General features: G+C 30.9%; 1 protein-coding gene and 1 long non-coding RNA gene across 5 annotated transcripts in view; one reads left to right on the plus strand and one right to left on the minus strand.

Moving 5' to 3' along the window:
• Nucleotides 1-1,472, minus strand: part of LOC118184288 (cytochrome P450 4c3-like) — a 68,447-nt gene extending 66,975 nt beyond the window's left edge. The window contains exon 1 of the mRNA XM_035353939.2: nucleotides 229-1,472. Coding sequence (XP_035209830.2) covers nucleotides 229-478 — 250 coding nt within the window. The 5' untranslated portion in view covers nucleotides 479-1,472. The remainder of the gene's footprint in view (nucleotides 1-228) is intronic.
• The window catches only part of LOC118184290 (uncharacterized), a 207,732-nt gene that overhangs the window by 56,193 nt on the left and 134,674 nt on the right, over nucleotides 1-16,865 (plus strand). The gene's annotated exons all lie outside the window — the stretch shown is intronic.

A 16,865-nucleotide genomic window follows, 5' to 3' on the forward strand; every position in this document is an offset into this window, starting at 1 on the left:
AAAATCTAAACAAAGGGCGCATTTTGTTCTTTTTATCCCTTATGTTTATGAATACATGCATTTTTGAAGTTAATGTATTCTTGCTTTATATATCCAAATATGAATTGAAATTAATTAATAAAATAATACTAATTAACCACACTGTCTAAGAAAGAAAGTTAAAAAATGCAGTTATACTATTTTATCAAAAACACAACTTATTATTTATGATATATTTTAAATACTTACGCACTCTGTTGCTGGCTGCCTTGTTCCTAAAAATGCTAATTAAAGGCACAACATTAGTGATGAAACCATTCACCTTTGGTCCTGGAATTCTTTTCGCAGGAGCTTTACATTTTTTTGTGTTATAAATATAATATATAATGCTCAACGTTATCATAAGCACGGAAGTCGTTAACGTCCATACTGCTGATGACTTTTGCAACCTGAAATAATCTTCAAACCTTTGCAGAAAGAAGGCTTGTGCGGATGCCATTGTTCTCACAATGTTACGACGTTGTCAGAGAATTTGTAAAATTATTGCTAAAACCTGAACACAGTAAGTTCTCAGTAAATATAATAAATAATTATAAATTTGAAAATAGGATGGTTTACTTTATATTTCAATGAAACTCATAGCTCCAGTTTTCACTCAGAAATCATCCATTAATATCGGAGTGTAAGAAAATGTTATCTTGATAAACCGTGAATTCATTCTTTCATTTCGACTGTTGATTAATGTAACTGAGTTTTTAAATGTTTAATAAGAGCGAATTTATTATACTGACATATAATAATTCAATACTGATAAAAGTTCCATCAGATAAGAAATAATCTGTCTTAGATTACCACACATTTATGCTATTTACCTTTCAAATCTCTTTAATATATTTTCTCGACACAGCCACTTAACAATGCTCCTTATATCCTTTCACTTTGCTGCATATATTCCATGCTTCCCTGTATTTTTTACACTTTCTAAATATTTATTTCCTATATGGAAACAAACTATTATTTCGTCCGGCTAATTACATTTATTCAAAGCATTTAAATGAGAAAATGTCATTCGTTGCTTATAATGGTATCATTAAGGAGATGCAATCCGTATTCAAATATCCTATTATTTTCCAATGAAATTTCGTTTACTTTCAAGCGCAAATTAACTTCTGTAATTGCACTTATATCGTTAAAAATTCTCTTTTAAAGTACATAAATTCTTCAGTATCGTGATCATACACTAGACAACAAACTCAGTCGGCCTAAACTACTTTTCAGGTAAATCAACTAATGAAAATAATAAATGAAATGAGATTCAGGTAATTTCCGATAAAAAGCAAACAAAATCTGTCGTACTGGCAATTCACATCTTGAAGATGTACTTTTTTAAATACAAAACATTTCTTGATGCATCAAGAGCACTTGCGATCCTCTCCAAATTTCAAGAAGCGCTTAGAACAAGCCCTTTCATTTCAGCGCGTTCAATTGGTATGATACTCGCACTTGGAAGTCAAGTTTATCGCGAGAGCTCTTTTTTTTTTTAATTTGCTTGATCTTTGACAAGTCAAAACGCTTACGTTCAAGGTCGAGCACCTTTTTTGCTTTTGTTTATTTATTTCGGTACTTTCAACCATGGACATCCAGAGCTATTGGCTATCAACTGAGCAAAACAAATACAAAAGCAGTTCCATCCATTCTTTCGCAAGACAGTCTAGTTGATTGGGCCACTTTCATTCGCAGAATGAAGGAAAAGAAACTCTGAAACATGCCAAGAAATTAAACTTCTCTATTATATTTTGAATATATATTGTTAACTGACTTTAATTTACTACCTAAACTGTGGTCTGACACACAAATTGCATGCAGTCCGTATGCACGAACTGAAAACGACTGATCGGTCAGACTTTTTATTTAATAGCAAAATTTAAATTTTTTATCAATAAAATAAACTAGATTTTAAATTTTGCTTACTAAGTAATTATTAAAACATACATAAACATTAATAATAATAACGTAAGGCAGAAAAAAGTCCAAATTTATATTTATTTATCTGAAATTTTAAGTTTAGTATCTACAAGAAATTTTTGTTTGTTATTCTTTGTAATTCAAACTTACTGACGGCTGTTTCAAATAGTTCTAACATGTTTAAATAATCATTTAATAAATTACTTAATTTAAGCTAAAAATGAACAAATTGTGAAAGATTTCTAAGTTTCAGAGAAAACTACATGTTTGTTGTATATAATTATAAATTTTGTAATACAAAATTTGTGTGTATAATATCTATGCAGTGAAGAAAAATTTCTGAAAACTATCTTCATCATGGATTGTAAGTGCTTATCGACAAGCAGGTCTTTTTTTTTTTCTATTTAATTTTCAGTTACGGAAAAGGAGATATCCACATATAAATGCATTTGCAAATAAGGCTCACCAGCGGCCGAGCGGTAAAGTCGCTGAACACTGGTAGTTCGGTCCGAGGTTCTAATCCCGCGAACGGGCTGGCTGCATGGGTGTTTTCGTGGTTTTCCCCATGTGTAACGTGTATACGAGCCAGTTTCCCTTAGAAAGTCCTCCACGAAAGGCATCCCTCCTCTTAGGCAGATAGCCCTAGTGTGCTTTGCCGTAATTAAATACACCAACACCAGCATTTGCAAATAAAGCTATTATTCTTAATACAAAAATTCGTAACTGAGTGTAGCTTTTTTATGAGTACGAATAAAAGTATGTAAAATATTTGAATAATATTTATATCACACTGTATATTAATTAACTCCATTTATAGATTTTCTGGTCGTTTTTAATAGTACTGAAAATAGTAACAAACTCTGATTTCAAATCTTAAAATCTTTTCTTTCAGCATATTTGCAACAAATACATAACTGAAATATATTTTCATACAGCATGAGTTGCTTCTGAGGGCCGCCAGTTTGAGACCATTGACATAAAACATCCTCTGTCAATAACATAATTACGTTTAAAAATCTGAGATGAAATCTGAGAAAGTAATCTGAAAAGTAAAAAAAGAAAAGTAATCTGAGATGCAGTGTAGTATATTTTATAATCTTTTAAAACAGGGGTTCTTTTATCGAGGGAAAGAACATAAGCAGGGGTTCCCGTAAAACTGCTTGGGATCTCAAGAAGAGAAGCATTTAAAGTACAGAATAATATTTTTTTTTTACGAATGAAGCACTGCGACTCAATAAATGAACGAGCATTTATTTTGGTCCTGGTATGCAAAACATTATTTCAAAGCTGCGCATTAGTTTTTAAAGTTTCCTGTTACGCATATGCATATTGGTTTTAAAAATTCTTATACGACTCTTAATAAATTCCGTAAACCTAATTACTAATACATGAAAGTTTACAGAGAATTAAATTTTTACTCAAGGGAATGAGAGAGAAAAAGAAAGGAACATGAAATTTCGTTTTATTTAAAAGGTTTAGAAAATGAAAAATCTTATTTCAAAAATATTTTGCTTTAAACCATCTCGAAATATTATTTTACTGTATTTATGATATATTAAGGTGTGCCTACTTTAATCCAAATAAGAGAAATCGGTTAAAAAAAAAGGTTTTATAAAAATTGTAATTACAGTTTGAGTAAGAAAATTAATTATTAAAAATTTATTTGCATAAGGAAATTATAAATAATTGTAGGATTTTTCTACTCGGAATAGCGATTTATCATTCTTATGCCCAATTTGAAAGTAATATTCTTTATGACATGATCCTGGGGAATAGCAATAAAAGTTACGTCGAATAACGAAACAGATCATATGATAAAAATTCTTTAGTTTGGTAACTACCATTCTATACATTTACTTGTCACGTTTTTATATTTTAATGCTTGTATATCGAACATTAGTGACATGACATTCCTCAATAGCTTGAAACTTCGTAAGATCTGAATCTTTAAATTTAGAAGAATCCTATTTATTGTTAGCAAATTCAACGACAATAATGTTCGACGCCAGTTCAGCAAATCATTTTTGAAAAAAGATGCTTCCAAATTTATCAGTTTGGTATTAGACTGTTTGGTATTAGTGCGTTTTAAGATTTAAAAAATTACTCATTCTCCCAGTTGCTCTATTTTCGTTCGACTTTTTTATTTGAATGAAATAATTTTAATCAATCAGAAATATTTACGATATGAGAAATGCAAGACATGGAAATAAATATGCTGTTAAAAAAAGTCCCTAGAAAGTACAAAAATATTTGTTAACAAATCATATATATCAGAGAGTTTTTACGTAGCTTTATTGCAATCAAAATTACCACATTCCTAAAAAAAGAAAGAAAAGAAAAAAAAATTGATGAAATCCATGGAACTCCGTATACCTTATACCTTTTGTCATCTACCAGATAATATAAAGAACCAAACGCAAGTTAGTTGCAACAAAATTAAAAGAGAACTTGCGTTTTTAGCGGTGACACTCACTTTTAATTATATATACGTATGTTAACAAACAGAAATGGGAGCATCGTTTGACAGATAATCCACACTTCGACATTTATAGCCCTTCAATACTACACGTGTTGCGAGATTTCGTCTAAAGCAGTCATTGGCCCAATACATGCAATATAATGTCCCTTGATAAAATTATTAGCAACTGTCAGATGGAGAATCCGTATCCAAAGCTTCTCATCACTACACGAGCCGCTATCATTAGTTTATGGAAAATTTTGCCCGTTCCCAGAGAACCAAAGCTATTTTTGCTTGGGTAAAAATAACATTCAATGAAAGAATATTTGGATCGGTTGAAGAAAAATGAATTGTAAATTGTATTCAATAGCTCTCATTCAGTGAACATTATAAGAAAGTTCCAAATTCAATAACATGGGCGTTTTCGTGGTTTTCCCCATGTGTAACGTGTATACGAGCCAGTTTCCCTTAGAAAGTCCTCCACGAAAGGCATCCCTCCCCTTAGGCAGATAGCCCTAGTGTGCTTTGCCATAATTAAATACACCACCACACACACCACCAAATTCAATAAAGGAAGTAAAATGATCGATTATCCACATGATTAAAATTATAAACTCTGCCGCGATATAGCAAAACTCTGGTGTAATACTAGGCTTCGGGCGCCAACTGTATATAATAAAAATTCCAGAACGCATATTATATTTAAAAAACTAACTATGGTGTGAAGACTATCTGTGAAACATAATTAACTCTAAACTGCTAAAATTGACTTAAATATAATTATCTTTTCCAGTTGGTTCGTAATCATAGCTCTGGAACGTTAATTTTAGCAAGATATCATTTTGCTAAAATTAACCTTCCAGAGCATTATATTATTTCTAATATATAATTAATTATGCTGCTGATCTAAAATTATCTCGATCTATACTAAAATATACTAAAACAGATTAAAGATTTCTATGATTTTCAGTATTATTCTCATTATTGCTATAGCCTTTTATCATGTTAATGTTAGAATAAATTAGTGTCGCTTTTGCATAATAAAATAGGCAACGTCAGAAACCATGAAGCGCTGAACGACATATTGACCAGAGAGGATTCTACCTGTATTTTTAAGATGCAAGAAAGTCTTAAAAGGATGTTATACTATATTGCTTAATATAATAAGCCTGAAGCTATTTGAAGTATAGTATCTTAGAAATTCTTTATTTCAGCACTTTAATTTAAGTGTTTGTAAAGACTGTTAACTTTTATTTTATGTTCTATCTGAGCTAAGCAAACTGGCTGTTAAATCAAGATTTCATAGTTATTCTAACTTATGATTCTTTAATAAAACTGTGCTAAAATAGAGGATAGTGTACTCAAAGGCTTTAATTATGTTAAATGCACGAAATATCAGTTATTCATTGATGTTCCTCGAAGTTCTTCACACAAATAGCATAAATTATTTCGAAATTGTGCGAAAAATGTGCATAGAAATCGAGAATAAATAGGTACGGCTGAAAAAATTTGATTATCGAGCAAACGAAGGGCATTCAGTGTAGCTCTTTCTAATAATTTTACAAGTGAGTTATTTAAAACCAAATTCTTATGAGCTAATGGTTTTCTTACGTAACTCTACTAGTACGATGTTATCTGTGAAATGTAGCTTAATAGCATTGGCTGGTAAGGGTGAGGCGTATGGGTGGTGCTTGTAGGGATCCGCAAAAATAACAATCTGTCGTTGGGAGGCATTTAACCGAAACAAGTAATGTTAACGAGTCGAAGTTAAGAATTTTCAAACTTGATTATTTCATTAAACTGCGGCGTTCATTAAAATATTACATATTTTTCCAGTCATTTTTCTGTTCTCTACGAAGTTTTATTAGACTCATCTGCTTATTTTTTACTGCTCCAAAGCGATCTTACTAAGTTTGCTATTAATTCATCATTCCACGTGTAGAGACAGTAGGTATTTTTCGGAGCAGGAGAAATGAAAAATGACCGGGAATCGAACTACGCGCCCAGCGTGCAGTCCACTACACCACGAGAGCACGCTAAGAAGGCGGGAGAAATACCTTATATACTCACCCTTTTAAAGAGCGACTTGGGTTTAGGGAAGCCAGTCGCTAAATCCTGGGTGTGGAGAATCATCATCCACCACACTTTTAGTTCAGGAGCCACTGTAGAGACATTAGATTATTTCGAAGCAGAAGAGATAAAAAATTAGCAATTCCATCTCCGGGATTCGAGCCATGAACCTCTCGAATACGCTTCGAGCCTGCCGACAACCACACCGCGAAGGCATGCCAAGAAGGCGGGAGATATACCTTATACACGAATCACTTATTTCTGCATAAACTTGCTTGCAATTTTACATTTCTGCAAGACCAAGATTTACTTTCTTATTTGATAACTGGAGCAATGTCAAAACCGAAACTTCAATCCTACGCCATCAAAATGTTGATCCATCTCACTAGCCCCCTGCTACTAAACTTCTAGAAGCTCCCATAGAAGCCTAGCACTTTATATGAGCAACTAGTGACTGTCATAAGTAGCTTTACTAGGTACTCATTTGCCCAAGTATAGGCTCATTTGTTCAAACATTTGCTTACTTATTTTATTTTATTTTACTTTTAAATATTTTAAAATTTTTAATTAAAATTTTAAAATTTTTTATTTTGCTTTTATTTATTTATTTTTTATTTTCAGTCTTTCAATGAAAAATAAAGCCTTCTTAATATGAGTTTAATCTTTTTGTGAAGTCATTTTAGAGATGTTGACTATCGGCAAAGATCAATAATACTCTTATGTAACTGTTTCCCGAAACACTGACCAACCTCAGAGGCGATAGTTTTGGAAAAATAATAGATAAGGATTTCATTGTTTTTTAATTAAAATATTCGAATAATATTCATTAAATTAAACACATGAAACTTGATTGTAAAATATAAAATGAGTGGAATATCAGCTTCTTCCTGATTCAGAAAGATGTTCCTATCCGCATCTGGGCGCAAATTTGTTATCGTCTAGGTTATTAAATTCATCTAGCAGTAAAGTAGTCTTGGGGGTATTTCCAATTTGTGGGTATTTCCAATACCCACAAATTAGAAAGCATCTTTTCCACTTAGAAAACTTAGGAAAGCTACTCGTCTACAGTATGAGAACTGGTCGTAAGCTCTTCCGATAACGAATTAAAATAAGCATATTTAATTTAAAACTGATTAATTTTCTTCGAGATATCTATTTCGAAATGTCGTACGTTTCCTTTCGCTAAAATTAATAGTCTATTTTAATTAAAATTTTATTACCTTTCTCACATTTATATTACTTCATTTTTTAAAATTTCTTTCCTTCCACCTCTTGACAGAGTATCTCAAAAAATACAAATCAGTCAGATATTTAGTAATCAAGCGTGAAAAAATTTTAACAGCCTTAGGATTTAACAGATATGCTTATTTTATTTGATCTTTCAAACAGTGAGGAAGCCACTTCACAGCGAACTGAGTTTTGTTTGTTTCAGCACTGTATATTTTGGGTAAGCGAAGTTTTAAACTTCTGCTAGTGAGGAGATAGTTAAGTGAACAGTAACTCAATGTGCAGTTACTTATTGCCATAGTTAAGCTTTCAAATATTTCAATATTTCTGTAGTGAATCGTTTACTTGAACCTTCACTCAAATTGCAAGTCTACTAAATTATAAGTATAAATACATTCTTTTAAATATCTTTTAAGGGACAGATTTTATTTAATCTCTTGTGATCTTTCTAAAACATGTACCGAAATCTATCCTAGGAAGCAGAAGGACAGAATGAGATTTTAAATATCAATAACAATATTTTCAGCTTCATTCTTGTTCATATTCAATTTTGAAATAATATCTTTATGATTCCCATTGCCTTCTTTTTTATCACACGACTTTTAATTAACAAAGATAGTTCAATTTGTTGCATTTCTATTCATCTACCACTCAACAAATAAGTTTATTAATTAACTACTGAGTTTATTATTTGATACAGGCAGCAAGTGCAAATTATTTTGTGCAATAAATTTTCATCTAATAGACAGATTTCTCTTCTTGCTAGCAGCAAACGTTTCAGTCATTCGCCTGCACGTGCAGCAGTTTCATTTGTATCCCAGAAAATTACTTATTAGTATTCCTCGTCAAGCAACATTAGGCGTCGTAAATAGCTCTCTCCGATATCACAGTGACCATTGTTTTAGACTTGGAATTTTGTCCTTCACATGATCTCTCTCTAACGAAATAAACAACTCTGCTTCAAGTTGATCCAAAGATTGCAATGAAGACATCTGGTTCTCCTTGGAAATCTAGCCTAAGGCTTGTTGCGGGTCAAAGCTAGATTTCACTCTTGTTTTTATTGGTTTACTTTCTATCTATTTAAGTGAATGAAATGAGAAAAATGGACAGAAAACAGTTGCATAGAAAGTGAAATCGCGAAAATATACATCCATATACTTTGTGCAATCAAAATGTATTTCATCTCAATGTGTGAAAGACTATTTATTAACCACATAAATTTACAGAAGAGAGATGCTTTTTAAGAGATATAAGTCAATTCATCACTTTTTTCGGAATCATGCGGATATTTATGTTCTTTAAAGCTTTTGTTCATGCACTGTCATTTGTTAGAATAGTATGTATTTCAAAATTACATTAAAATACTATTATATAGAAAAAAATATTCATTAGAATCAATTATTGTTACTTGCGATCTTGACCTTGAAGCTTTCTTTTTGTGTTCTTTTAGAATCCTTAAGGACTTTTTCCTGAATGCTTATCGAACTAATACACTAGCAACTTGTGCCAAAAGACGGTACCAACTTATACCGGCCAATCAGCTGGTGCAAAAGGGAAAGTTTCGACTCATTATAGCCGATTTATTTTAAGATATTAAATGACAGTACCTTAAAGTAAATTATAATATATGTATTTACATAACATTGTATGTACTATATGCATGTATGTAATACATATACGGTGCATGCAATATATATATGCAACACATATACATTGCATGTAATATATACATAATCTATAGTAATAATAATTTATGTATTTACATATATTGAACGCATTTTTTGCAAGCTTTTTTTAGCATTTGTAGATTTCATGGCTTTGCCTGCTAGTCAATCGCTTGAAAATCTTCAGGTGCATTTAAAGAAACTCCCATATCAGCAGAGATTCGCAAAATTTAAACCTGCGTCATTCTAAGATCAATTCACTTAAATTTCGATAATATTTGAACTCCGTCTCGAACAAAATATTTTTTGGATTTCCAGAAACAATTTATAACATACTATTTAGTTGTTGAAGATGTTAAGGCAACATGAATCAGCGTAACATTTATAAATTTGCAGGACTAGTTTCGAAGATGCTATACCTAAACCTACGAAACTAGTCCTGCAAATTTATGAACGTTATGTTAATTATTTTTCCAACAGTAATCGCCATTTAGCGTGCTATTTTAACGCAGGCACTATTTGGTATTTTAAAACGTACTAATAAACTACTTAAAAATGTACTATTTATAGTGATATCATGCATCACAACATCGAATGTTTTAACGGAGAAAAACGAAATTATTTTTATTTTCTCTAGTGATTTTAACTAGTGAGTGATAACTATGTAAGTGAAGACAACTGTCAATATTCATTTGCTAATGATGCCCAGTTAACCGTTCTTTGCCAATTTAGTAATTATTTTCTACCATTTTAGATATAAATAATTAAATTTCAACTCGTAGACATTAAAATTTGAAGGTACCGTTAATGCTTACGAAATATTTTATTTTAAGATATTTATTTACATCAGTAAAAATAATTAAAACTGATTTTATATTATTACTAGATTAAATATTTTTTTAAAAAAAGCATTGATGCGTTCATTAGAATTTCACATTTTATTTTTAACATTTTCTCGCAGTTTATTAACAATAAGAACCTATATTATGAGTTTCTTATGAACGCGTAATTTTCCATAATCTTTTATGTGTCACTGTTTTCATTTAACTTATCATTCTCAAAACAAAATTCATGGCATAAAATCTTCTATTTACCTTTCGAAATTTAACTGTATATTGCTTATCAGATAACAAAACGAATAACAAGTCAATATATATTTCCAAATAATATTTTCATATCTTTTCTTTCGCAGATTTTATATATTTATTTTCATTCCGTTTTTGTTTTGTAACTCGGCCGGGTTTTCAACTCGTTTGTTTCCGCAGCATTATCTCTATGAAAAACAAAAGTCAATTGTGATATTTTGTAATTATAATCCTTATAAATGATATTTTTCTTATATATTTTTATCTTTTCATAGATTTATACAAATGGAAAAAGTTGAATAATATGGGGAAAATAAATAGTATGTTTGCATATAAATTGGTGCAAAATACTTTATGATTTCTTTTGCTTTTTTGCTTGTAGAAAGGTTGATTCATACAGCACAGTAGCTCTTCCTGTTTCGTTCACTTAAACACTAGAATGTCCACCTATCGTTCGCGCATATGTCACTTTTCATTTTTAGTTCAGAATACGATTCTGTATGAATAGCATTATTTATTTAATAATTCCCCGTTTCCCGAGCTATGATTTTAGTTGAAAATCAAGCTTCCTGTGTGCAACTCTCTTACTGATCATTTATGGAGAGATTAAGTAAGGTTATCAGGTATTTCTCCCGCTTTCTTAGAATGCCTTATCGTAGTGTAGTGGTCAGCACGATGGGCGCGTATTCCAGAAGTCCGTAGTTCGTTTCCCGGCGAGGGCGTTGCTCATTTTTCATCACTTCTGCTTTAAAAATTACCTAATGTCTCTACAGCGGCGCGCGAACTAAAAGGGTGGTGGATGATGAATCTCCACACCCAGGATTTGGCGATTGATTCCCCTAAAAACCCCAGTCGCCTTTAAAAGGGGAAGTATGTAAGGCATTTCTCACATCATTTTTCACATCTCCTGCTTTCAAAAATTACTTAATGTCTCTACAAGGTACGTATTTATCATTTACGTTCCTTTCTGTAGATTATAAATCTTGCTGCAAAGTAACACGGTAACGCTTCACATGTGCCCTTAACTCCATGTCCTCATTAATCGCGTCGTTTCAAACTATTGTTTTGCTGCAATAATTTTATTCATTTTAGTTTTCATAAGTTTTTCACTGTTCACTTTCAGGAGTTTCAGGGTTAGTTTTTACTTTCGATAATAAGATGCTGAACTTCATCAAGACTTATAAAATTTTATGGAAAGTTAAAGCTGTGTATTATGACATCACATATGAAGCACAAAAGGGAAGCGACGTTCCCAGAGAAACATTTTAAATCACAGAAAGTCATATTTTTAGTTGAAGCAAGATTCAACATAGAAGCAAAAAGACAGCGCACGATTTATTTGAAAAAAAAAAAAAAAAAAAAAAAAAAAAAAAAAAAGACAGATTTTTAATTTAATGTTTCTATGTTAGAAAACTTAAATGTTATTTATTTTAAATATGTTATTTGCGTAGCAGGTAATAATTCCTAGCTTAATTGTCTTCTCGCATTCATCGTTTTCCCATCATCCTCTTGAAAAGTCTTAGATCGAGTTCTTACTTTCTGTGTACATACAAATAAATATTGCACTGTGTATGATATTTTTCCCTTCCTTGTCATTTGCCTTCGTGGTACAACTGAATTATTCTATGGCAATGCATATTTCGTGGTACAACTGAAAAGTATGTACCGGCTACCAGTCGGAAAGTCTGGAGTTCGAACCCGTCGAGGTCAACACATATTTTTCATGTTCTTGCTTCGATGTAACTAATAACTCTTACACTGTAATAATAATAATTAAAAAGTGAAAATCTCATAACCCATTTTAAGAGAAAGAATTATCCATATATACTAGTTATTTTTATAACTAAATCTATTTCGGTTATTTTGATATATTCTCATGCTCTTTTTTTCTTAAATAATAGGTTTTAAGATTTTAATCAAGTCATAATTTGAATTTTTTTAATTCCCTCTTTTATCTTTCTTTGTTCTTAAGTACTGAAATTTTGATTTTAAGAATATTTGATCCATGAATCAAAACCATTTAGAATGAATAAGTAAAAATATGATTGATTGCTAAAATTTGTATATTGAGGTATCATGATCGATGAACTTATTGAGCTACAAGTGCTGGACAACGACACCGTGAAGATCATGAATAGGACAATTGAACATAATATTCGCTAACCTTGTGAAACCACAGACGAGCGATACATTTCTTTTTATGATTATTATGTCTCGCCTGTTTGAGCCAGAACATTGGAGAATCTCTCAGGAATTGACGGTATCCGTGGAGCAGCCTGCATGCTCCTCAACCTCATTAAAGCATACATAAAGTACTAGTAGGATGAGACAAACTGTAGTTCTCTGATCTTTGGCAGTAAATAAGTAAGACCTACTTCACGCTCTAAAGAAGCTATGGAAAAATCTGATCGAATAATTCCTAATTCAAGTAGTAATGAGCGTTTCATGTATTGTAATTGCCGCGTCACGGTTCAATGTAAAGTTTTGCCCTCTGAGAAATTTAAACTACTAGGGACTGATTTGCAACTTTCATTCCTTCTTCACTTATTTCCAACTTCTAACTGCACATAACCTTTCTGCAAAATTTCCAACAAGTAGTTAGTTATCATCTTGTTTTTTCGGAAATAAGTATTTTACTATATTTATCCTTTTTCATTTATGCACATTATAAGCATATAATGTATACAGAAAACACAATATTTTCTCTCATCCCTTTAGTTTCAGTCGTGTATATACACCTGTAGTTAATATAAAAATCATGTATTCAGTATATACTTCATTATTTATTGCGCGTTCAAATCCACGTGTTAGTTCGACTCAAAAAGGAAAGAAGAAAACTACTATTATTCTATAACAATGCATATTTATTTACTGTCAAATAAAGATTCGGTACTTGACAAAATCGAGCATAATATGGTATAGCTATTTTAGTTTCTAGGTTTCACCCAGTAATACTATGACCTAGGGTATCTGCAGTGCAATCATTGAGATAACAATAGCATATGGTGTCAGGGCAACATTCATTTCTGGAATAGCATACTTCATCTCTCATTTTGACATGAAGCAATGTTGTAAACTTGAATAGCAGAAAAAGATCAATTTGAGATATATTTCTCAGCGTTCAAAGCACAGATGATAAGTTAAAATTGATAAGAACTCAAAAATGTTTAGTAATCGAAAGCTCTAGTTCATGAGAGAAATTAATATTAATTTTGAATTCTACGTTCGACATGCAATTCGATTCAACGCAAATTTCTATTTACTAAATTTCAAGTAATCGAAATTTTAAGATTAACTAACAACTTCTTAATTAATGGATACGATACTCCAGCTGTTTCAAAACAAAATTTTGAAAGTTAGTTGCATATACGCTGAGGATTATATTTTTATTATCACAATAATCATATAATATAATATCATAATAATAATATCATAATAATTTTAGTATAAAAACAGCAGTTTGGTTAGGTGTTTTTCGAATACGAAGCAAGAAATAACAGTTGCCCGAAATTTGATCTCTAGCACTTATAATGCTGTGCTTTGTGCCGAAATTCTGGACAATTAACAACAATTTGAAGTATAGTCCTTTTCCCCTTTTAATTTGCTTAGTTATTATGACAGATTCTCTCGTCTTAGTTTCTAATCAACTTTTATTCTTCGAATAAATATTCTACTTTTCGAATCAAGGGCCGGTATTCATGAGGTCCGTGGCTCGATTCCCGGCGAAGGCGTTGCTAATTTTTCATCTCTCTGTCTTCGAAAAAAAAACTCTAATGTCTTTATAGTGGCGCCCGAACAAAAAAGGGTGTTGGATGTGATTCTTCACACCCAGGATTTGGCGACTGGGTCCCCTAAAAAGTCCAGTCGCCTTTTAAAAGGGGGGAGTATATAAAGTATTTCTTCCACCTTCTTCGCACGCCTTCGCGGTGTGGTGGTCTGCACCCTGGGCGCGTATTCCAGAGGTCCGTGGTTTGATTCCCGGCGAAGGCGTTGCTAATTTTTAATCTCTCTGGTTTCGAAAAAAATCCTAATGTCTCTACATACTAATAAAATTCTTCGTAAATTACTAAGATAATTTTAATTTAATATCTTTTCATAATTCCTCACATTCGTGTTTTGAATCTGATAGTAAGCAATGTCCAAAATACTTTATTGTGTTTATTGGAACTAACCTTCTGAAAGGCTTAATTTATGATTAAATGCAGTCATTTGTTGTTAAGTTTGCGAGAAACAACAATTAGTGCTTCTTTTAATTTGGAATCATAAAAAAATAAATTTTGGATTCTGTGCAAATTTGAACTTTGCGATAATATTCTTAAAATTAATAATCTGTTTTTCTATTTTTTTGCTGATATGCTATTAAAAATGCATTTGCTTTACTTCTTCATTAACATAAATAAAAATATGCCTTTTTGTTTACTCCATTGGTCCTCTAGGGGGCTGTATCGCCCCCGAGTGGCAATAAGAGATGGGCGGTTTTCTTTTGTACCTTTTTCATCTAGATTAAATTCCCAAATTAATTTTCTTTTCAACTAATTTTTTCTGATTTGAGTTTAAGAAAAGTTATGATTAACTTATTTCAGTTCCTTTCGATTTTACCTAAATGTTAATTTTTCACAATTCCATTACATCAGAATTATTATATTCCATAAAATAAATCTGCAAAACACTGTGCCTTGAAAACTGATTTAAGAACAATTTATCTATGAAATATGATCTTCACTGCTTTAAAAAGTTTGAAATGAACCGAGTTTTTAATTTCTAACCTTGGAGTGAAACTAGTTTTTTCGTCTATCTTTTGCCTTAAAGCTATGATTCTGAGGTTTATAACCTTTATCAAGTAGCCTTGGCTGGAAATAAGAGTAATTTGTTCAGGGACTTTGACAAGAATCCTGTTTCCCTTTCAGGAATTTTTTACAGTTTCTTGACCATAAAGTTAAAAAACCTTTCTTTGCACCTATCTTGTAAGAAAATTAAATATAGTTGTCAACTTTTATAAAATCTTTTTACGTTTATTGTTTCTTATTTGCGATTTTGACTTGAAAAAAAAAAAAAAAATCATTCGCATGAGCATTTTTCTTTCACTTATAGCTTCGTTTCTGTGCTGAGTATTGTTATTTGATAAGGAGTTATCATTTCTAGCTACCTACATCTTTGTAATTATCCAGACTGTAATTTTTACTCCTAAATTTTACAGATGATATTTGAGGAATGCGAATTAATCGAATATTTTACTAGATATTCGCAAATAATTGATATTAATAAATGACAATGAAACTACCTAATGGAAATAAATATTTTTTTTTACATAAAAGCATTCAGAAATAAATATTTTCATAAAACGCTTGCTCTCTTGATAAGTATTAAAATGTTACTAAGTAGCGTGGTTTTTATTTTTCTGAGCACATAAACAGTATCTGATTTTTATGGCTTAGAAAGAGAGTTTTAAGCGAGGGAAGAAAGTTTCTATAGGCACTTTTTATATTTTTATAAAAATGGCCGGACCTCTGTGAAGCATTTGCACAAAAATTCCGTCTTCGTATGTAAGTTCGTCAATTTTATCTTTAATGTGATAATGATGTAATTAAGTTCCTTTTTAATAATATTGAATGGAAACGGCAAAAGAGGAAACTGCAGTGAAACTTTTGATATAAAGTGTTAAAAACTCTTAAAAGTTTAAAATTTAATTTTTTCAATATGAATAATTCAAATAATTCTGACTATTTAAAGGTTGTCTTTAAAAAATTAAAATTTTTAAAATTCCTTTTCATTTTATAAAATTACGTATTATAGTTGGCTTGTTATATTAATAACTAATGTGTAAATAATTTAATTTTACATTAATTCAAAAATAGCCTAATCCCTCAATCATAGCTCCCACTTTCTTGTGAATTTTCCATATACTCTACTATCTGTTCTTCTCTTCATAACTGTATAAAGCTCAATCCTTCAGGTAATTCCTTCCTCTTCTCACTTTCAAATCTTGTTCAAAATCAATATGAAGTTAAATCTTATTTGAAGGCTTTCTAGTTAAAGAACGTTTTTAAACGTACATTTATTAAAACTGAGGTAATGACTTATATATGTAAAGAATATATCGTAGAACAATGTGCAGGGTGAAGTTGAAAAGTTGAAAAATATAGGGAATATATTTTATCCTGGCTGCAACTTAAATATATAACGCGGAGAACGAAAATTACTAAATGTGCTAAAGAAAGTACCACAAATCATTCTAAAAGTTTATCATTTTTTAAAAATTCTCTCGCAATGTTTAATATGAATTATTTCTCTTAAATATGAGAAGTATTTTACTGCTTTCGATAAATCTAATTTAATTTTTTTCAAATTTCCTTAAAAATAAAGTATGTGTAATACGTATCTTATTGATTGTAAGCTAATTTGATATAGTAAAACACA

Source organism: Stegodyphus dumicola, chromosome 1, assembly GCF_044657685.1.
Source record: "Stegodyphus dumicola isolate Sdum_Otavi_A_Nest chromosome 1, ASM4465768v1".
Lineage (NCBI taxonomy): Eukaryota > Metazoa > Arthropoda > Arachnida > Araneae > Eresidae > Stegodyphus > Stegodyphus dumicola.